General features: G+C 43.8%; 1 protein-coding gene and 1 pseudogene across 1 annotated transcript; one reads left to right on the forward strand and one right to left on the reverse strand.

Moving 5' to 3' along the window:
* Positions 1 to 1174: 1174 nt before the first annotated feature.
* LOC120917569 (4F2 cell-surface antigen heavy chain-like) lies at positions 1175 to 22458 on the reverse strand. The gene is made up of 10 exons (XM_040328971.1): positions 22365 to 22458; positions 21711 to 22171; positions 19629 to 19802; positions 18090 to 18193; positions 16386 to 16457; positions 16227 to 16291; positions 15914 to 16100; positions 14637 to 14777; positions 14305 to 14412; positions 1175 to 2140 (listed from the first exon to the last, which is right to left on the reverse strand). The coding sequence occupies exons 2-10, from the start codon at positions 22141 to 22143 to the stop codon at positions 1793 to 1795; spliced, it is 1632 nt and encodes a 543-aa protein (XP_040184905.1). The 5' UTR covers positions 22144 to 22171; positions 22365 to 22458; the 3' UTR covers positions 1175 to 1792.
* Positions 7680 to 8943, forward strand: LOC120917570 (annotated as a pseudogene).
* Positions 22459 to 23950: the final 1492 nt, after the last annotated feature.

The following is a 23950-nucleotide window of genomic DNA, read 5'->3' on the forward strand; positions in this document are numbered from 1 at the left end:
CGGTTCTACTGAATACCACCCCCGCCGCCCCTCCTGTCCAGGTTCTGGGGTTGGCAAGGAAGGTTTTTGGTTTACCTGTCATCTGCCTACAATTGACAGGTGGATTGCGATTGACAGATTGCCAACGCCAGGATTAGGGTGTGCACATCCCTTCCACACGCCAATGCTTGGTCAAAGTTCTTATTCATATGATTTGGTTAATGTGAAATTGTACATTGCAGTGATTCCTGCAGATCCAAAAGGTCTCTTTACCCGCCTCCTTCTGTGGTTAGTGGGTAGTATGGTGGCATAAGCAGTGGTGTATTTAGGTTTTGTGCTGCCCTAGGCCTGGCTAAACTCGTGCAACCCCTAATTTAAATATGATTCACCCCTTCCTGTTAAGGTCACACCCCTTCCTGTTTAAGACCTGCCCTGAAGGCTGGGGGCCTTGGGGGGGGGGGGATTCCCTTATCTGTAGAGGTTTCCTCTCACTTCCTGTTTGGCTATGGGGCAGGAAATGAAGAGAAATGAATAGATGGAAACATTTCAACAGGGGGTATAACCCTCCCTTACTCTAGACAAAATGTAAAAACAAAGTGTTGCCTATAGTTCTACTTTAAGCACAAATTTCTGCTAAATTTATGGAGGACTAAGAGGAAAAAACCATGCCAGTGGTGCAGCAGAAAACATATAGCACAGTGATGAAGGTATGTGGTCCAGGCAGTGAGCAAAGGAAGGATTGGGGGCAAGAACAAATAAATCCATCTGTTTATTTTTCTCATCAGCAATCGACAGAAATAAAATTAAGATTCCTAATATGTCCAACTGACACAAGCAAAGGATTGCAGGAGAGTCCTACTACCTACCTGCCAGGTATAGGTGATTATGTCAGCGTCCCTTGTGTCCGCGCCATTCCTATCATACGGGCAGCAGTGCGGCCGCTTTATAGGGGTGCCAGACCGATTTGTCTTGAGTCCACCTCATAAGACTGGTGCTGCACTCAAAGTGTAGCCCAAGCCGGCGGGGACTCTTTTCATGCTGTCCCCCTGCAAAGTGCTGCCCTAGGCCTGGGCCTTGTTGGCCTAGGCAAAGATACAGCATTGGACATAAGCCATACTATAAAAAGGTTATCAGTGGTCAAAAATTGTGTTTTCAATGAATAAAGTATGCATATTAACCACACAGAGATATCCAATCACAGAAATGCTATTTTTATTCATGGAATATTATTCTGACCTTTTAATACTTTTCTCCCTTTTACCTAGTCCCTCTCCTAACACACAGAAATCAGCAGAGGAACATCTTTATCAAACACTGTGCAGCAAACATTTATATTTGTATGAAAATAAAATCACACAAGCACAGCAATGTGCACACTAACTATTCATAATGTTAGAAAAAAATTATGAAAACACACTCCATTTATTGCTATTAACGCGTTTAAAGAACCTCTTGCTGTATAAAGACCTACCTGAAAACCTATACTGCTGTAGCAAATGTTACCCTTTTGGCGAATTAAAGGGAGGGAGAAGTGAAAGGGATGTGGCAACGGCTAAGGACATGGCTACACATGATATTTATGTCTATAAAACTCTATAAGACCACCTATCCATTAGCAGATATATGCTATTAATCATAAATGATCATAAAGTGACTTGTATCTGCTACCATGGAGAAGGTCTGCCACTCCAGGTTATATACGGTATATTGATCGCATATGTAGCCATATCCTTATACAAAGAGCCTCTTAATGTGGGGAAAAAAAGGGTCAGAATATGGAATGTGAAAGTTCCTCTTTTTACAGGAGGATTATTTACCCGCTGTAGGGGTATTTGAGCAGTAGAGCCTCTCCTGGCACTAGCTTCAGATTCTTTAGTGGGATACTGCTACCCTCCTTCCTCTGTGAGTTTGAGCTCAGCACCACCGTACATTGCTCTGGCAGGCTTTTGTGCTTTATTGTCACGCTTATCTCCTCATCTGGGTCAAAGTTTACTATCGACACAAATCTTTCATTTTGGTCCCAACTTCGCCCGTATGCTATAGATTTGTCACATTGATGAAGTAGTGTGAAATCTCCATGCAAAAGCGATCGCTCTTTTCCACGCAGCTCACTCAAATGTTTGTACGCACTGAGGATTGAATGCTTGTTGTCTTCTTGTGCCTAGAAACAAAGTGAATAGGTCAGATTTTATTTTCAAGATAACCAAAAGTAAGCAAGCATTTCAGGATTATATCAGGTTTAGCTAGGAGTACAGGGGGCAAAAGATTATGGAAAAACAGCATTTTCCTGTCATGTAACTCCAGTTTGACGTCCATTGCAGGCAGCCTCCCATAATCCTCTCTGTAATCCAAATGAGCTGAAATTAGCTCAAAATGTCAGCAACATCCCATGTTATGGTATAGGTACTAAAAGTGTAACTCCACTTTTGTGAAAAAAATATAGCTGTTTGTTTCACAATGTCCTCTTTTGGACGGAGTTCCGAATTTGAGGGTCTGTATTCATTTTAACCACCTGGTGCGCTATAGTATCTTACCAAAAATGAAATCCCTATTTCAGAGGATGCCTAAAATGTTTCTTGTATCTTAGGTCCCTTACACACTGGGTGGGTTCAGTTGGAGTCCGCCTGCTCAGTGAGGAAACTGATCCCCGCTGATCCCTGCTGAATGGGCGGGTGGCTGGTCCATGTCTGCTCCACTTATGCAGAGCGGACACAGACAGCCCCGCTCTCATTTATGGGATGTTATCGGACCGCCTGTCTGTTTACACCTGACTACCATCTGATCCGGTATGTCAGACAAATTAGTAATTATCCACATCCGTCTGTTTTTAGTGGACATGATAGGATTGGATTTTGGTGGGTGTCAACCGACACATGTTCACTGACACTCGACACTGCATAGAGGAAACTAACAGGTGGACCTCATCGGTCTGCCTGTGTGAAAGGGCCCTTAGTGCAAGAGTCTGAGAAAATCAGTGATCCAATCGCACAAGCAATAAATGACATTTGGGGATGAGCCCGATGTTCGAGTCGAAACATCGGGTGTTTGTCAGTTCGCGAGTTTAGAACATTATGGGGCATTTGCAGGAAATTCAAGCGCCCATGGAACACCCCATAGCATTGACAGCTGATGATTGGCCAAAGCATGCACCTGACCTGCATGCTTTGGCCAATCACAGTGCGCTCTGCTGTGAGAGACATAATTGGCCAAAGGCAGGGTGCCTTTGGCCAATCATGGTTCAGGGGGCTAAGTTCACGCCCCATACTATGTAAGGCTGTTTACATACCGACCATACATAGTGTAATGAATGAGTGCTGCAAAATGACATTTCTAAAGTAAAACTTTTCCTTTAAAATAGATAAAAATCAATGAAAAAAATGGCATTAGAACCCCCCCCCCCCCCATCCCTTACCAGGCCCTTCAAGTCTGGTATGTATATTAAGGGGAACTCCATGCCAAAATGTAAAAAAAATGGTGTGGGGGAGAGAGCGCCCCCCCCCCCAAACTGTACCAGGCCACATGCTCTCAACAAGGGGAGGGTGCATTGGGGTCCCCCCAAAACACCTCGTCCCCATGTTGATGGGGACAAGGGCCTCATCCCCATAACCCCTGCCTGGTGGTTGTGTGGGTCTGGGGGCGGGGGGCTTATTGGAATCTGGAAGCCCCCTTATGTGAATGGGTATCAGGTACTCATTTGTCAAAAAAGTAAAAATGACAGGAGACAGTTTTGAACATTTCCTTTATTTAATTTTTTTTTTTTTCAAAGTGTCCCGCGGTGTAAATCCATCTTTAATCACAGCGCTGACTGTCCCAAGAAAATAAAAACGGAAAAACCGACTGCAGCCTTTTCACAATGACAGCTGTTATATAGACATCACGTGACATCAGAAGGGGGCAGGGTCACCCGGTGACAGCTGTCATCGTGAAAAGGCTGCAGTCGCGGGGACGCCTCCCATCGAGGCAAAGTTTTTCCTTTTTTTTTCTGTCTGCGCTGTGATTGAAGATGGATTTACATTGCGGGACAATTTTGTTGGTGAATGAGTAGGGGTACAATGTACCCGATACCCATTCACATGGGGGGGGATCTGGATCTAGATAAGAATCATTGAAGAAAAAAAAACCCAGCCAAAATTGAAACTGTTCAGGTCTGGTATGGATATTAAGAGGAATCCTGCGCCAAAATAAAAAAAAATGGCATGGGGTCCCCCCTAAAATCCATTGTTAAAGGGGGCCTCCAGATTCCGATAAGCCCCCTGCCCACAGACCCCCACAACCACCGGTCAAGGGTTGTGGGGAAGAGGCCCTTGTCCCCATCAACATGGGGACAAGGTGTTTTGGGGGGTCTCCTGTCCCCCCCTTTTTCTGCGGCCTGCCAGGTTGCTTGCTTGGATAAGGGCCTGGTATGGATTTTAGGGGGGACCCCATGCAATTTTTTTTTATTTTGGCGCAGGATTCTTCTTAATATCCATACCAGACCTGAAGGGTTTCAATTTTGGCGAGGTATTTTTTCTTCAATGATTCTTATCTATATTGGTAGGATCTGACAATACATTACAGCCGAGAGCAATTTTAAATGACATTTTTTCCTTTAGAAATTTAATTTTGCTGTGGTACTGTTATGAACATGGTAAAGATGTGCTACGTTATAGGCAGACTAGGGAGACCCCCTAGGCACGATATTTAAAGGAATATTTCATTTTTATTGTTTCACTTTTAGCATTATTAAAATCACTGCTCCTGTAACCTGTAAAAAAATGTAAAGCGTCGGCTATGGAGATTTTTAAGTACCTAAGTTTGGTGACATTCCATGAGTGTGCGCAGTTTTAAAGCGTAACATGATGGGTATCTATTTACTTGGCGTAACATCATCTTTCACATTATAACTTTACTGTTTTTTTTTTTTAATTCATTAAACTGTCCCCCCCCCAGAAAAAATTGTTGCGCAAATACAGTGCTAAATAAAAAGTTGCAATAGCTGCCATTTTATTCCCTAGGGTGTCTGCTAAAAAAAACATATATAATGGGGGTTCTGAGTAATTTTCTAGCAAAAAAAATATGATTTTTACATTTAGGAGAGGAGTACCAGAATAGGCCTGGTATAGTTTAAAGCAGAGTTCCCACAAAAAAAATATTAAAAGCCAGTAGCTACAAATACAGCAGCTGCTGACTTTTAATATATGGACACTTACCTGTTCAGGGCACCAACGATGTTGGCAGCCAAAGCCGATCTGCCGCTCGAGGTTTGGCAGCTGCCGCCGCCAAACTTGGTAAGGGAATCAGGAAGTGAAGCATTGCGGCTTCACTTCCCGGTTCCCTACTGCGCATGCGCGAGTTGCACTGCGCGTCGTCAGTGGTCCCGCTGTGTTCACAAGCAGGAAAAGAGGCCGGAGAGAGCGGAGAAGTCGAAAGAGACCCCCGAAGTCGGAAGAGACCCCTAGGCTGCCTAATAAATTACTTTAAAAACCTTTGTAGTGTGTTTTTTATTTCCCTGGGTGAATGGGTAGGGGTACGATGTACCTCATACACATTCACATAGGGTGGGGGGCCGGGATCTGGTGGCCCCCTTTAATAAAAGGGGGCCACCTTTATCAAAGGGGGCTTCCAGATTCCGATAAGCCCCTTGCCCGCAGATCCCATGTTGATGAGGACAAGGGCCTCTTCCCGACAACCCTGGCCGTTGGTTGTCGGGAAGAGGCCCTTGTCCTCATCAACATGGGGACAAGGTGCTTTGGGTGGGGGACGCAGTGCCCCCCTGCCCCAAAGCACCACCACCCCCATGCTGAGGGCATGTGGCTTGGTATGGTCTAGGAGGGGGGGGCGCTCGCCCCCCCTTTCCTGACCTGCTGGGCTGCATGCTAGGATAAGGGTCTTTTATGGATCCTGGGGAAACCTCCACACCATTTTTTTCACTGTGGGGGGTTCCCCTTAAGATCCATACCAGACCAAAGGGCCTGGTATTGTCCTGGGGGGGAACCTCAGGCAAAAATAATTTACATTTTCGCGGGGTTCCCCTTCAAGATTCTCAGCACACGAGTCCATAGGGAACCATTGATTTTAAATAGAAAAAGAAATGCAGAATGAGGCTTAACACAACGTTAAGCCTCGTTAAATCACATTTAACACATTTTGCCGGCGTCTGACGTCTTTAAGGCTCTAATGCTGGAGCTTCAGAACTCACTGGTCCTGTTTTTTTTTCAGCTTAAAACGGTTATGCCATTTACAGCTCAAAAACTTCATGCTGGGCATGACAACATGGTGAGGCATTTTTAATCTGCAAAAAAACGCTCATAAAAGTGGCTTTGAAAACATTCGTGGGCATGTGGCCTACCTGTGTAAGCTTGTATATTTTCAAAAACAACTTAAGGCAGCTTTTCTTTTAGTCTACACTGTTCTATAAATAAAAAAAATAAAATAATATATATATATATATATATATATATATATATATATATATATATATATATATATATATATATATAATAAAAGGACATTTTACAGGTCAGAAGTTAACACAGCTTCAGAAGATTTTGCTTCACAAATGTTAACAAAGAGTTTAGAGGTTTTAGTTGCGAAATGTTTTTCCATTTTGCAGAACTTTAGTTGCTTAGAAGTACTACAAGGATCCAAGAACTTGCTGACACTAGATTATCCGGGGAACAATGATATACGCTGAGTCAGAAGGAAGAAAGGTCTTGGCTAGAATATTTAAGACAGCAATGATAATGAACTGCCTGGTTAGAGGACTTAAAGGACAAGTACAGCCAAAGCTCATTTGTCTGTACTCCTGTAGATCACAGGAGTGCAGTTTGTTCTGCACTCCTGTGTCCTGTTTTCAGCAGACAGTGTGCTTCAGAGCCATATGGTTGGGATCTGCCCACATGCCTGGACCGGCACCCTGCTCAGACTCTCAGCGAGCCGCTGAGAGCCTGAACTGGCCTCTTCAGCCCCCTCAACAGCCCCGCGATCCAGTGAGCGCAAAGCAGAGAGCGGTGACAGTCACCAGCTCTCTACTCAGGGAGCTCTGAGAACTGAGCAATCAGCAGTGTTTGATCTCTCAGTTCTCAGTCTTAGAGCTAACAGGGAACAGATGCAGCATAAGACCGATGCTGCATCCACCTAGGCAAGCATGATTCTGAAAAAAACAACAAAAAAATACTCTCCCCTCTCACTCTCTGATCACAAGCTTAATAGTTTTGCTCTCTCCCTGTATTCCACCTCCTCTCCCTCCAACCGCCTAACAGTTACCCGTAGAAACCTTCGCCACCTTAACCCTTCTCTTCTCTACTCTGCTACTGATCACCTCTATGACAAAATCTCACCCCTTTCCTGCCCAAACCTAGCCACTTTCATCTACAACAGATCACTGTCTTTCTCCCTGGGCAAGCTTGCCCCCCTCACTACACGCAGAATCAGGCCCCGACTGCTACAACCCTGGCAGACGACCAGAAGTCTCAGAAAACATGGCCACTCTCTTGAGCATCTGTAGCATAAGACTAAGTTCCAGAAGGACTTCAAACAATATAAATCTGCCCTCCTAAAATACTATTCCTGCCTCGACACTGCCAAACAGACCTTATTTATCACACTCATTAACACCTTCTCATCCAGCCCACGTCAACTCTTCTCTACCATCGTAGCAGTGAGAGCCTTGTGTGGTCCTCATTGTCGTTAGAGAGGAGGAACAGCTGTAATTTGCCATCATGCACAAGTCAGAGGTACCTGAACAACTCGGCAAATTTTTCATTGGCGGTTAAAGCTTCAAGACCACAGATGAAAGCCTTCTAAACCATTTTGAACAATGGGGCGACCTAACCGACTGTGTGATCATGAGAGATCCAGGCTCAAAACGGTCCCGTGGCTCTGGCTTTGTTACTTATGCTAACACTCAGGAAGTTGATGCTGATATGAACGCAAGACCGCATAGGGTGGATGGTCGCATGGTGGAGCCTAAACTAGCAGTTTCCAGAGAGGACTCTCAAAGACCAGGAGCACATCCAACAGTCAAGAAAATCTTTGTTGGAGGAATAAAAGAGGACACAGAAGAATCTCACTTAAGAGACTATTTTGAACAGTATGGAAAGATAGAAGCTGTTGAGATAATGAGAGACTGTGCTAATGGCAAGAAAGGGGGCTTTGCCTTTGTTACATTTGAAGACCACGATTCAGTCGTCAAAATTGTCATTCAGAAATACCATACCATCAATGACCACAATTGTGAAGTAAGGAAAGCTTTGTCCAGACAAGAAATGTCCACAGCATCTTCCAGCCAAAGAGGACGTGGTGGTGGTGGAGGAGGAAACTTTGGACGTGGTGGTTTTGGTGGCAGTGAAAGCTATGGTGAACGTGGAGGAAACTTTGGTGGAAGCAGGGGTGCTGGTTTTTGTGGACGTGGTGGATATGGAGGTGGCAATGATGGTGGCTACAACAACGGATTTGGCAATGATGGGTATGGAAGCAATCCACCCTACTCTGGCAACCGTGGATATGGAGGTGGACAAGGTTATGGAGGCGGCGGCCAAGCTGGTTATGGTGGAAGTGGTGTTGGATACGATGGCTATAGTGGCGGGGGCAGCGGATTTGGTGGTGGAAATGGAAACTTTGGTGGCAGCAGTGGTGGTGGTATCGGCAGTAGTGGCAACTACAGTGACTTTAGCAGCTTTAATAACCAGTCATCATCAAACTTTGGGCCAATGAAAGGTGGAAATTACAGTGCAAGGAATTCTGGACCTTATAGTGGCGTTGGCTATGGAGGTGATTCCAGCGGCGGCAGTGGATGTGGTGGCGGAAGAAGATTTTAAACAGCTTTAGGAAATGTTTAGCAGGATAGGACAGCTAGGCAAGCAACAGGTTACTACACAAGTTGAATTCAGCCAAGCACAGTTGTGGCAGGGCATAGCTGCTACATGAAGAAATGTTAGCAAATCTTTATGTGTGAGGAAAAACACAGGAAGAAATATGAAGACTTAATATTAATGTATTGTTGAAGTGACACGCATTCCTAGGACTGGGTTTTATTTATAGGATTCCTTTTTTTTTGGTTTATTTTTTAATTGTAAAGGCATCGTGGCTCTTGAATAAATGTGTCCCTTTTAAAAAAAAAAACCTCTTCTCTACCTTTAACACTCTACTCTGTCCTCCACTGCCTCAAACCTCAAATTCACTCACTGCTCAGCAGATCGCCAATCACTTAAAAAATAAGATTGATACAATTCATGAGGAGATCTCCAATGCGCAGAAACCTCCCCTATTCAATACCCCATGTCCACAGATACAATCATTACTTCCCTCATTCAACCCTGCTAGCATTAAAGCGGGGGTTCACCCTATCGACAGGAAAAAAAAAAATTTTTTTTCTTTTACCTTTAAATCAGGCACTGTAGCGCGAGCTACAGTATGCCTGTCCCGAATTTTTTCCCCCCATACTCACCTTGTAGTCGTCCATCGAAGATACCGGGGAATGGGCGTGCCTCTGGAGACGGAGGATGATTGACGGCCGGCTCTGGCGCGTCACGCTTCTCCGGAAATAGCCGAAATAGGCTTGGTCTTCACGACGCGTGCGCATAGCCTGTGCGCACGCGCCGTGAAGAGCCGAGACCTACTCCGGCTGTCTTCGGGGAGAGTGACGTGCCAGGGCCGGCCGTCAATCATCCTCCCTCTCCATAGGCACGCCCATTCCCCGCGGGAGCCGGAATCTACGATGGACGACTACGAGGTGAGTACGGGGTTAAAAAAATCGGGACAGGCATACTGTAGCTCGCGCTACAATGCCTGTCTCGATGGTAACATCATGTGGGTCAGGGTGAACTACCGCTTTAACAAGGTTGTTAAACTTTTATCTTATGCTGCGTACACACGATCATTTTTCAGCATGAAAAAAAATAAGTTTTTAAAAAACGTCATTTAAAATGACCGTGTGTTGGGGCTGCACATCGTTTTTCAGGTTCTGAAAAACGACAATTTTTTTCCCCCGAACATGCTGCATTTTTTAACGTCGTTTTAAACTATGTTGTTTTTCGGGTTGTAAAAAATGATCGTGTGTGGGCTAAAACGACGAAATAAACCCGCGCATGCGCAGAAGCAAGTTATGAGACAAGTGCGCTCGTTCTGGTAAAACTACCGTTCATAATGGAGTAAGCACATTCATCACGCTGTAACAGACAAAAAAGCGCGAATCGTCTTTTACTAACACGGAATCAGCTAAAGCAGCCCAAAGGCGAATGGAACTTCCCCTTTAAAGTGCCGTCGTACGTGTTGTACGTCACCACACTTTGCTAGATCATTTTTTAAAAACGATGGTGTGTAGGCAACGTCGTTTTCATGATGAAGTTGGGAAAACGTCCTTTTTTAGACATGCTGAAAAACAACGTTTTCTTTCATGCTGAAAAATTATCGTGTGTACGCGGCATAACACTCATCTAACCACCTGCCCCCTGGATCCTGCTCAGTCACAAATGCTATGCTCACTCTCTGTCTCGATCCTACACTCTCTAGCTCACATTTTCAACCTCTCCCTCTCTTGTGGCATCTTCCCACACTCTCTAAAACATGCACCAGCCACCCCCATACTTAAAAAGCCCTCACTGGACCCCACCAATCTTAACAACGCACGCCCCATCTCCTTACTCGCCTTCTCCTCCAAACATCTTGAAAGACTGGTCTACAACTGAATGAGCGACCACCTGACCATGAACAAACTTCTTGATCCTCTTCAATACGGATTTCGCCCTCAACTCTCCATGAAAACTGTTCTCCTTAAAATCACAAATGATCTACTAACGGCAAAAAAAACAACGGACACTATTCTGTACTACTTCTCCTGGACCACTCTGCTGCCTTTGACACAGTGGACCACCGCCTCGTCCTCAAAAAACTCTACTCCTTTGGTCTCCTTGACTGTACTCTTCGCTGGTTCTCATCCTACCTATCCTACGATCCTTCGGTGTCACTTACAACTCTACTTCCTCCTCTCCTCTTCCTTTCTCTGTTGGAGTCCCCCAAGGTTCTGTTCTTGGACCTCTCCTTTTCTCAATCTACACCACCTCCCTGGGTCAGTTGATTGCCTCCCATGGCTTTCAATATCATCTCTACGCTGATGACATCCAAATCTATCTCTCCATCCCCCCAGCTCTCTCCATTTGTCGCCTCACGCATCAGCAACTTACTAGCAGACATATCAGCCAGGATGTCACATCACTTCCTTAAACTATATAAAACCAAGCTCATATTTCCTCTCCCAGGTGCCACTTCACTTGATTTCTCTGTCAATATCAACGGCTCAACTATCAACTTGTCCCCCCACGCCAAGGTCCTACATCCTATTGCTATTCAAAATTTGCGGCCTCAACCACAGCAACATCTCCGAGATATGCCCCTTCCTAACCAATGTCACCACAAAGCTTCTAATCCACTCCCTGGTCATCTCTCGCCTCGACTACTGCAACTCCCTCCTCATTGGCTTACCCCAAAATAGGCTATCCCCACTTCAGTCCATCATAAACGCAGCTGCCAGGCTCATCCACCTCACAAACCGCTCAGCGTCTGCTATACCCCGCTGCCAATCCCTCCATTGGCTGCCACTCAACCAACAAATTAAATTCAAGATACTAACAATAACTTACAAAGCCATCCACAACCTGGCCCCCAGCTACATCACTAACCTAGTCTCAAAATACCAACCTAATCATTCTCTCCGCTCCTCCCCACACCTCCTGCTCTCTAACTCCATTGCCACCTTATCCCATGCTCTTCTTCAGGATATCTCCAGAGCCTCTCCCATCCTCTGGAACTCTCTACCCTAATCTGTCCGACTCTTCTACTTTGTCCATTTTCAGACGATCCCCGAAAACTCATCTCTTCAGAATAGCCTATGTGGCCTCCACCTAACAACTGTACATTTATTTTCTCCATCAGCACATCTCCCACAGTTATTACCTCTTGTATCTCTTGACCTTCCCTCTTAGATTTTAAGCTGTAAGGAGCAGGGCCCTCTGACTCCTACTGTATTAAAGTGTATTGTATTTGTACTGTCTACCCAATCTCAGTGTCACTTTGTCCCAAAAGTACAAGACAAAACATTTTCTCTAGTGACTCAAAAGAAGAAGTGGTGCTTCTGTAAAATGTGAGGAACTTGTGATGTCAGAAAACCAGCTCATGTATGTAGTGAAGTAGTGTTGGGTAGATGATAATCAGTTGTTATTACTATAATGTGAGTCATTTCTAGCAGAAACCCGATTCTTCCAGATTGATTTTCAGACAGAACAAAGTCCATAAGATACAGTACTTGCAACAGATGAAATATGACAACGAACAGAAGCCTTCAGAGTCCCATTTTTCCTAGACTATATCTAGACCTGTTGCCATCATCTTCATAGAGAATAAAAAGACTTGACTGCCACTGATCTGCCGATATGGTTCCTCCTATCGATATGGTTCCCCCCTTGACTGCGCAGGCGCAATCCGAGCCGATGGAAATCACTGAACCTGATCAGCTGTAGCAACAGGTCCAGGGCGACGTGGAATTTGCTGTGAGTGGCCAGTCGGCCTCACGTCTTCACTTCGCTTGGAAAGCTCGCTGCACTCACTCGGCCTCCTGGCTCTTTTTTTACCATCCTCCAATCCACGGGGATGGTAAGAAATGAGCCTGGATGCCGCCTCGAGCCGCACATGCACCGTGTACACCTGAAGAACAGCTGTTCAGGTTCGGAGATTTCCGTGGGCTTCGCCTGCGCAGTCAAGCAGGGAACCATATCGATAGGGAAACTATCTCTGCAAGACACCAGCCTGAATCATCCCCCTGAAATACTAGTACACTGGGGGGGGGGGGGGTTCTGCTAGGTCAACCCAAAATACTTTTTGATCTTATTGTTACCCCCTCAAGTCTAATTACCATCAACAAATACCTCTTCTATGGGCCTTTACCATCCTTAAGCATGTAAACGATGTACCCTTTGATTAACAGGCCATTCCTCACATACCTAGGTAGACTTGCATAAGATTAACATATCAAAGGGTCATCAGCTGTCCCTTTGATATGTTAAAATGGAGTTGGCTTGGACAACTCAACCATTGCCAACTGAATTCTGGCCTGGTCAATATTGTACTGTATGTGTACATATATATATAATAATATAATATCCTACATAAATCGCCCCAACATATTGTAATTTGGCCTATTTGCTGACATGAATAAAATATTGCTTGAAACTTAATTCATAGCAGTGTTGGCAAATACTCTCAGCATTAAAACTTTCTTATGGAATAATCCAGGTTGTTTAATGCAGTGTTTCTCAACTCCAGTCCCCAAGGCACCCCAACAGGTTATTTTTTCAGGATTTCCATTATTTTGCACAGGTGATTTGATCCGTTTCACTGCCTTAGCAATTACCACAGCCGTTTCTTCTGAGGGAAATCCTGAAAACATGACCTGTTGGGGCACCTTGAGGACTGGAGTTGAGAAACACTGGTTTAATGTATTAGGAACTAATAGACATTTGATGATTATCATTTACTCCTGGTAAAATTATCTGGAATGGGCAACTATTTGAGTGTGTATGAAGTCTCTGAAACGGTTAGAGACACCATATGCATAATTTTGTACTAATATATGTCCACCTAAACTAAACATGTCACTAGTATGAAAAAAAACAGCCTGCATCAAATATAAAAGAAGATATATACATACCTCTCCAGTAAGTGGCCACATTTTTTGTTTGCTTCCACAAAGAAAGATATGTTTTCTGTTGGGAATTTTTTCTAGAGATGCTTGTCTATTTTTTGGGGTGATATTTGGGGTATGGAGGAGTGTTTGAAGTGAGGGATTTTTTCAATTCAGCCCACTGCTTTTGGGCTGAATTGAAATTGCTTGATGGAAGGGGGGATGCTTGGAGGGAGAGTGGGGCCTATCAGGTGAGCTGTACAGAACCAGGGGGGAGAGGCCTTGTTGGGGGCCATGGTAGCTAGGCATATGCATGTCTGTCACCAGAGAAAGGGGTCCAGGTGGGAATATGGATACATATCCTTGTTCTTTGCACTTTACTTCATGCAATTTTGTATGATTGAATCTCAATATACAGTATTTGGGGACCTTTGAGGTTTCATTTTAGAATGCTGATTTTTCAAATCCAGCTATAATACAGTATCAATGTTAGCTGAACACCCCTCAACGTGGCAGATAAAAGTATTGCCTCTAATGTATTGGACTGCTGCAGGATAGCTAACCTGTCTAAATTGTTTATTTCTCTACCAACGCTCAGATCGTGAATTGACATTTCATATCTATGAGTATTTTAACTACTTTATCCACCTTGAATTTATCTCACGTCTCACCTTAAATGTGATGTTCTCATTGACATTTGAGTTCCTTTCCGGTGATCCTTTAGAAAATCCATAGTTTATGCTATCATCCCACTGCATGTATGGAGAACTGTCTGCAGGCTGAGGGGAGAGAAGATGTCAGAGACAGAGTACTCTTTTAAATCTACACACATTACCATCTTAGGATATATTCCCACATCATTGCAAATTAATCTTTCTCATGGCAGAGTTCATAACAGTTAATAAAAATGAGCAAGACCTAGTCTGCCTTCTGCTGCTTGACTTTAGTAAGAAACAGAACGTATACACAGAAAAAAACGAGTGATTGTACAAAAATGACCTACTTGTCCAGGCAAGTCCTTGAGTCCAATTTCATCCCCATACAAAGTAAGAGGTGTGCCCTGAAGAGTGAAAAGCAGCAGCTGGTAAACACGCAGCAGATTCTCGTGCACCGCAGAGGCCATGTGTCCCAACCGTGGTCTGACCTGTGGGGAAGGATTTAACATATGACTTCTTCAAATCCTTTATTGTATGAACCATTGACTTGCATGGATAATATGAGGGTACACAACATATAAGGGTACAAATGAGGGTTGCCACCTGTCTGGGATTCACTCGGACAGTTTGGGTTTTAAATCATGTGTTCGGGTTTCAGTCCACCTGAAACCTAGACACAATATCAGACAGGAATGTGGCTAAGAACAGGGTCCCATAGGAGGGTGAGGGGGGCACTATGCACGCCACATTACTATTCTCTTTGGAGCACCAAAGGTGTCCCAGGTCTATTACAATCCTATAGTGCAGGAGTCTCCAAACTTTTCAAACAAAGGGCCAGTTTATTGTTCTTTAGACTTAAGGAGGGCCGGATTATACCCAGCAGGGGCGCAAAATGTCCCGGGCCTGGCATCAATGAGAACAAATATGGCCTCAGGGTTGGTGGTCAATAGGAGGAGGAGTAATGCCCCTAATTAGTAGCAGGAATAGTATCCCATCATTGGTATTGATGGAAGAAATAGGGCTCCGTTGTTGGTATCGGTAGGACGAATAGTGCCCCAAGGGCCAGATAAAGGCTAGCAAAGGGCCACATCTGGCCCTCGGGCCACAGTTTGGAGAATCCTGCTATAGTGTATGCAAAACAAAACATATGTTTTTGCTGTGCGCCGCTAAAGTGTTTGAGTTTGGCTTGAAGAAAAAGTGGCGACCCTAGTACAAATTGATCTGAACAGATAAATATTTATTTTCCACCCAATATGCAGATATATTTCAGGTGGCATTTCAGTACATTTTACAATATGAAAGGCAAGATCTTTGATTACTATTTACTAAGGTCCTGCATTTTCTCTACACAAGAAAAGCATAATAAGCTATTCCATGAGTGTCAGAAAATTGTTCTGCATTGCTTATACTCTCCTTGATCTAAAGGATTATACAGTACAGTACACAGCACCAGATGGAAAGAAATATGGGATGAAAAGGTTATTAATTTCTTGTGTGCTACAATTTTTTTGCAGCATACAAGGACACCAGTTTGTTTCTGATGAAATAAACACTTTTTTCTGCTTTAATGTATATAACTGCATGCATGGCCTCTCCAATACCCTGCTACTAAAGCTGCCCTTACCGCCCAGAGAATCCGGTCCTGTTCACTGGCAACCTGTTGGTACTGCTTGATACGCTCTCCTAAAGAGCTTTCACTTGAGTTGTCCTTGTGGATCAGGTAGCGTGCAGTTAACATGCCATTAGCAGTGTCATTCAGAATTGTTAGAACATTGTCACTGTGAGGGTCATTAGCTGAGGCAAGCAGCACCCTGTCAAGATAAAAATTTAACATTATAATAATACCTATATAGATAACCAAAATACAGCTGAAATAAGCAAGTTATGGTCAGATAAAGGCTGCCAATAGCAGAGGAAGAATTGGGTATACTATTCACCTTGCTTTCCCATCTGAGCTATGGTTGGTAGTAATGTTCCTCAGTTCTTCAAGAACGTCACCTGGCTGCAAAATCAGAGAAATGATTAAATGTCAGCAAAGAAAAAACGAAGAAGAAAACTTAATTTTTTTTGTCTGTGGAATGCAAATTTTTACATACGTTATCTATGTTCTCGATCCCATTGAAATGAATTCCTCCAACGCCAAAATCAAGCCAGAAGTTCATGGCTTCCTACAAAAAGAACATGGTGTTTTTTTAAATAAACAGCTCTTTCTGCAATGCCTGACTAAGTTTTAATAACATTTAAAAAAGGGACACAATACAGCGGCATAGCCTGAGTCGCCAGTGCCTGGGGCAAGGCAAGTATTGTACCCCATAACCCATGGACTGTTAGCCCTTTCTGAGTTCCTTCCACTGGAATGTATAAGATGTAGCTAGTCCCTATGAACTGAGAAAAACATGAATGAAGAAACATATGGATTTGGTACAGTGACACTGAGAAATTCCCCACAGGGCGCTGGATTCGGATTTTCTAATGGTTACTGCAATTGTCACTGGGCATACTGGCTTCTGTTTGATAGCACTCCACAAAATGGAAACCACTCTCGGGAAAGAGTGAAAGGATCCAGAGTTGAGAATCTACACACATACAATCAAATGAGAGCGCCAACATCCAAGAGTCCAAGATAATTTAATGATAAAGTTGATTCAAAGCAGAAAAGACCCAACGCATTTTGGGGACCAAATACACTCCACATTCATCAGAGCTTAAAGGCTATGTTCACCCTTGGAACAAGTTACATGGTACAACCATATTTTGGGTCTAGCATGTAACATGTTCCAATGCTTGCCCTGCTGACCCCCCACCCCTTCCCATGTGACAGGACGTGGGGGATCTCCTCCCCAGCACAGCTGGGCCATTCATTCACAGAAATCTGTTAATGATCTACAAGTCTCGTCTTTTACCGCAGCAGACATCTTGACCGTGACGAATACGCGTCGAGACACCAGAGGTGACGTGTGTGAGCATGCTGCTCATTTTATGAAGATTTTTAAGCACTTTATTGTGAGTACCCTGATTTGTGTTTTTTTTTCTGCAAAAATATGTGCATTTAGAATTTTTTCCAGAATCCTTAGCCTTTAAGAATTTTGACTGTGCTTGAATGGAGCAGATACTAAAAAATTGCACTGTGATCTGTGATCTACTGCTTGGACAGTTTCAGGAGGGCAGGTTAAGTAAAATCCTTGCTGCATTCACCAACACTGGAATAACCTGCCCTCCTGAAACATTCCAGACAGCAAATCACAGTGCAGTTTTATTTGGTATCTGCTTACCTGAGTTGGTGTAAGCACAGCCAGAATTCTTAAGCCCTGATAAAAGGGGAGGATGTTTGGCCCCATAAACGCAGTGGCTCTATTTTTCTATGAATCAATTTTATCATTAAAATACCATGGATGTTTGCAGCTCTCATTGGATTGTATGTATGTGTCAGATACACAGTACAGGCTGGCAGGCAACTGGAGGGTGACACAAGGTGTGTGTCTATGGGTGCATGCATGGATCAGGGAGGTGACAGCACTGGCTCCTCCCCCTCTGCTACTTCCTCATTTTAAGGACATGGCTCTGACAGTCTCCTCCATCACCCTGTGCCCTATCATCGCTGTTTGTCTGATCACCATGTCCAACTTGCCACCATAATCAGTGAAGTCAGATAAGAAAAAGGAGACCCTCATACCCCCACCCACCCCTAAGAATTTAGCAGTCAGGGCAACCACCCCTGCAGCTCTTTTACGCTACACCATTGGCAGAGTTCGGTAGTGATATATTTTGAAATAGTAAAGTCCACAAGCAATGAAGCTCACCTTAATTTGGCTCAGCAATTCGCTATCCGGTGCCGTCACACTGTAATTAAACCAAACATTGCTGCCACGGTAGTTTGGAGTGAGATCCAAAACAATCTGAATACCTGACAAAAAGAAAAAAAGTAAGGCTGGGTTCACACTACGATTTTCCCGTCCGTCAGCCGCATACGATTTCAGTATTGAAAACGTACGGGCCCGTACGGGAAAACGCATACATAGACAATGCATTGCAAATCGTATGCACTCAGATGCATCCGGGTGCGTACGATTTGCTGGCAAAACGTTTTTTAACAGTACGCAAAACCGTGTTCAACCACGGTTTTGCGGCCGTTTTTGAAACCGTATGGCAAAGGCATACGTTTTTTTTTAACATTAAAGTCAATGGAAAACGCACATATGTGCGGTTCCATACGTTTACGTCCGTTTCAGCCGCATACGTTTTTTCATATAAATCGTATGCGCCTGACGGACGGGAAAATCGTAGTGTGAACCCAGCCTAAGAAAGATCTGTTGATTATATCAGCTGCTGGGCTGTCATTTATAGATCATCTTAAAATATAACTGAAGTCAACCCTTTTTTAGGTTTAGATAGAGTTAAGAGTATTTGGAATATTGATCAGGTTGTTATTGTCATCTGTGTCCCTGTTAGGGAGATTCACCCTCTCTGTTTTCCCTGGTGACTATTATCAAAGAAAGTGAAATAAAAATCACAATTTGTGAGTACAGTTACTCTGTCACCAGAACAAGAACAAAGGGGAAATCCCCCAGTTGTAACACTAGTTCTGAGGACCCTGATGGCTACCAGGGATTTTAGTTGGTGTTAGTCAGCATCTCCCCTCTCTGCTTCTCCACGCTCATTGGAGCGCTGAGCTGTGAAGGGGCGGGCAGTGGCCATCTCAGCGTCTGAGATGGCCACTGAGATTGAGACTGCCATCAATCAAGGCAGCTGGCGGATCCCGACTTGGAAGTCAGGATGATGCGCTGCTTCGACTGATGGCAATGTTGTTAGCGAAAAGCGGACTTCAGACCGCTCTCTGCTGAAAACGGGTCAAAGGAGTACAAAACAAATTGCAGTCAGGCTGGACTTGCTGCAGTGACCTACCAGCTGGAAACCAAAGACATTCAAGGCAAGAAGTATGTTACCAGCACACCAAGGATCTCCAGAATGGGTCCAAGGCACTTTCCTTGTGAAGGGGTCCTGGGAGACTTCGAAACATTGCTATTGTAACCATGATGTGATCTCTGAAAAAAGCTTTGGACCCATTTGGATCTTTGGTGTGCAGATGACATACTTCTTGCGTTATATGAAAGAGGATTACTGGAATTTTCTAATTGCCCTTTACCTAAATAAAATCCAGATAGTTAAATTCCTTAATAAGCCTGTTGTGAAAAAAAAAATGTTAGGACAATTAGGGGTGCTATTCTAAAATGACTGCTTCCGCAATGTAAAGTTATAATATACAATACTTCTTGAAACACTTAACTCCTATGGAAGGACACTGCATATCTGTTGTGTATAATAATTCAAATCATACTCACTCTTCTTACGAGCTGCCTCTAACAACTTTGTAAAGTCTTCCATTGTGCCATATTTCTGATCAATTTCTTTAAGTTTAGTATCTGAAAGTTTGTCTGCAGAAGTAGTATGCATTGGTCCAATCACCAGTCCTTTCACCTTAAGGTTGCCGAGGGAATCCAGGCGCTCTTGTATACCTAAACAAAGTAAAAATGTAAGAATTAGAACTTTGCTTGACTAGTTATGATCATGTATACTCCTAAACCTCAAACTCTAGCACACATCTACAAATATACCACAGTACAGCTAGGAGTTTTAGCATATCTGGGATACCTGAAACCTTCACACATCTTAAAGAAGTGCAGACACTGGACTAGTGTGTGACCAATAGATTCAGTCACTTCTCTACCACTATGAGGGTTCTAATGATTTATTAAAATAGAGCCAAACCTTTTTGGTTGTACTCCTCTTATTGGTCACAGGAGTGCACTTACAGTACTTTTTCTAAAACCCATTGTTGGCTGACAATGCAGAGCCACTCCAGACTCTGAGAAAATTCTAACAAAAATTTGGGGATTTACCAAGACTCCAAACTGGCAGCTGGTTCAGCCTCTCAGCACTCTACTGAGAGCCTAAGCCAGCCACTTTTGCTGGCGGGGCAGAGCACTGGAGGGTGAGCACTGGAGGGGCAGAGCGCATAGTGGAGACTGACTTTTCTCTGCTCACTGAAGACCAAGAAACCGAGCAATCTGCGGTCATGCGATCACTCAGTTCTTGGCCTTTGAGTTGGCGGGGGACAGCTACAGCATTGGCTCGATGTTGCAGCAGTTAGATAAGTATGTCTGTTTTTTATTTTTTTTTCACTTATTGCACATCTCCTAACTTAGTAGGAGCAGCAGGTAAAGTTTCCATGGAGCCGTAGTAATACTAAGCATTTTACAATAAACTGGACTATGTGAGATGTTTTTTTTTTACCATTTTAAACATTTAATAGTGTGCCAATTTGAATATCTGTCCTTTGTGGCTAGCATGACCAGCATATTAGCAACATAAAAGTATATGCCGTGATTGAACCTTATATTTCATGTAAATGTCAGACTTCACAATGGAGATTTGCATATACGGTAATTCACGTGATTTCCTAAGAATTATAAGTACACGATAATGGAGCTGATGCAATAGATTTTTAAAATCAGCTCAGACTAGTACAGACTTCCTCTACTATGTAAGGTCTTCTGATGCAATCCTTTGATTCTGTGTCTCTCATACAACAGTAGACTAGTAGCACAAGGTTAAGACTTATATGAGCTAAATACATATTTTGGACAGATACCTGAATATTATTAGTGCAGTGATAATCCAGCACAAGCACTAAAGCGGTCAAATATCCACTTACATTAGAAAAGGTCTAATATCCCGAAGAAATACATATGTCCAGGGGCGGACTGATCATTCGGGCACTGCCCGAGGGCCCCATGCCACTAGGGGGCCCCACCAGGGTTGCCAGCCTCAGTAAAACCAGGGACGGTATGTAAAAATCTGTCCTTTTTTTAAAATCCCAAGATTATAGCTGCCCTGCCTCTCCAGTACCTTTTCAGTGTGTGTATGTATATTATGTGTGTATGTATACCGTGTGTGTATATTGTGTGTCTGTGTGTGTATACTGTGTATATATACTGTATGTGTGTACTGTGTGTGTGTATATTGTGTGTCTGTGTGTGTATACTGTGTATATATACTGTATGTGTGTACTGTGTGTGTATATTGTGTGTCTGTGTGTGTATACTGTGTATATATACTGTATGTGTGTACTGTGTGTGTATATTGTGTGTGTGTGTGTATACTGTGTATATATACTGTATGTGTGTATATTGTGTGTGTATATTGTGTGTCTATACTGTATGTGTGTGTATATTGTGTGTCTATACTGTATGTGTGTGTACTGTGTGGCCACATAATCTATTGCCTGGGGGCCCCATAATCTCCTATTGCCCAGGGGCCCTATTAGTTGTCAGTCCGCCCCTGCATATGTCCAATCTTCACACTAATTATTCCTAATCATCCCTTAATGTTAAAAATCACTAAAATGTTTTTTTTCTACTCACCAGCAATATCACCAACTCCATCGGCATTTGAATCTTGGAAGGTGTCAGGGTCTCCTAGCTGATAAAGAGGTCCCTTGTTCCACCACTCCATCACAGGTAGAGGACGACAGCGAGGAGCCTGGACGATGATAACCACGGCCCCGGCCAGCATTCCAAACCAGCCTAGCCAGAACAGGATCAGAAAAGCCCAACGGACTGTCACCCACCCTGGGGTGTCGGTCACTTTCAGAAGCTCTTCTTTGGACAAGCCAGTAAATTTACGAGCCTTGTTGTTGTAATCATCTTCATCCGACAGTTTAATTTTAACAACGCCATTTTTTTCATTGCTTTCTTCAACTGGAGGGTCATCGTCCTCTGCGGCCATAGGTTGCTTCTCTGGGTCAATCTCATTCAGTTCCACGTCCTTCATGTCTAGGGCTGAATCTTGTGTCATGTCTAATGCGGCTGATCAAGCTAACAAGCTAGAAAAGATAAAGAGAATGTAACATACGTATATACAGTGCATCAATGATACAATAGCATATTGCTATATAAACACAGTATTATTATAGAGAATGTATGTATATGTTCAACTATGGGTTTTCTAAATCCTGTAAGATCAAGCTTTAGCATTTATCTGACAAAAACAAACACAATTGATTAGAGCTATCTCACCGATGTCTGCTATGTTCTCCGGCAGCTGTGGGGGGTCCAGTCTGCTATCTTTCAATGGCTGGCCTTTGAATAGATCTTCCGCCCCTCCCTTTACTGCAGGCACAGCCTCTTTGTTCTCCTAAGGGGGGACCGAAATACATTGCAAAATACACACAAGACAGAGAAATAGACTACAGTTAAAAATATATATAATTTAAAGCAGACTATTAGCACCGGACCAGGATGGAATAAAAGCCACTAGAAATAATATTAATGACATTTAAAAGTCCTTTTGTTTCTGCTCATTCACACGGATGCCTTTTCATACATTTTGTCACGTGTTTTAGGGGAGGAGAAAATTCAGTGTTCCTAAAAAGGGCCATTTTCACCCCTGTATTGCACTGCAATGTTAAAAAAAAGTCCTGCATGATGCGTTTTCATGATTTAAGTCAGTTCAAATACAGATCATTCAACATTATAAACCTATGCATCTGAAATGTATCAATGCTGTTCCAGTGTAATTGGACCTTAGGCCAATAGCTGAGAGCACTGGCCGGAGTGTTTTTTCGGGGGGAGGGGAGGCTGGGTGGACCCCCCTATCAGAACACAATAGCACAGCAGGGGAGATTGCTGTACTAACGTTGGATTGTTAGTACATGGGTCATAGGCATGCGCAAGGGGTGTGCCAGGGCACACCCTTACCACTATGTGCGGTGCCGATTTCCCCTACTGCCAGGCTCCCCCCCGCAGTACTGCTCAATTCTCTTCTCTCCTCTCCCCCCAGCTGCTGAGGGGGATGTTTCAGGATGGTGAGTGGGTGAAGGGGTTAGTAAATATGTAATTTACCAGTGCCTTCCTTTTCTAAATGAACACAGTGAAAATACTCACTCACTGGGCCAGATTCTGGTACAATTGCGGCGGCGCAACGTAACCCGTTTACGTTACACCGCCGCAAGTTTTCAGTGTAAGTGCCTGATCCACAAAGCACTTACCTGTAAACTTGCAGCGGTGTATCGTAAACACATCCGGCGCAAGGCCGCCCAATTCAAATGGGGCGTGTACCATTTAAATTAGGCACGCTCCCGCGCCAGACGTTCTGCGCATGCTCCGTTCGCAATTTTCCCGACATGCTTTCTGCGAAATTACGGCGGTGCGACGTGTTTGTGAATCGCGAAGTGCTTACGCCGGAAAAAAATTTTTTTTCAAAATCGACGCGGGAACGACGGCCATACTTTAACATGGTGGAGTAATTTTACATTATGTTAATAGCACACTTAACTTTGCGACGGGAAAAAAAGACTTGCGCCGACGTAACGAACGCGAAAACCTTCGTGGATCGCCGTAACTGCTAATTTGCATACCCGACGCTGGAAAACGATGAGAACTCCACCCAGCGGTGGCCGAGGTACTGCATCCTAAGATCCGACGGTGTAAGTCAATTACACCTGTCGGATCTTAGGGCTATCTATGCGGAACTGATTCTATGAATCAGCCGCATAGATACGACAAGAGATACGACGGTGTATCAGGAGATACGCCGTCGTATCTATTCTGTGAATCTGGCCCACTGTGTTCATTCATTACTGTAGCATAGTAAACTGTGTTAA

The sequence above is a fragment of the Rana temporaria genome, chromosome 11 (assembly GCF_905171775.1).
Source record: "Rana temporaria chromosome 11, aRanTem1.1, whole genome shotgun sequence".
Classification (NCBI taxonomy): Eukaryota; Metazoa; Chordata; class Amphibia; order Anura; family Ranidae; genus Rana; species Rana temporaria.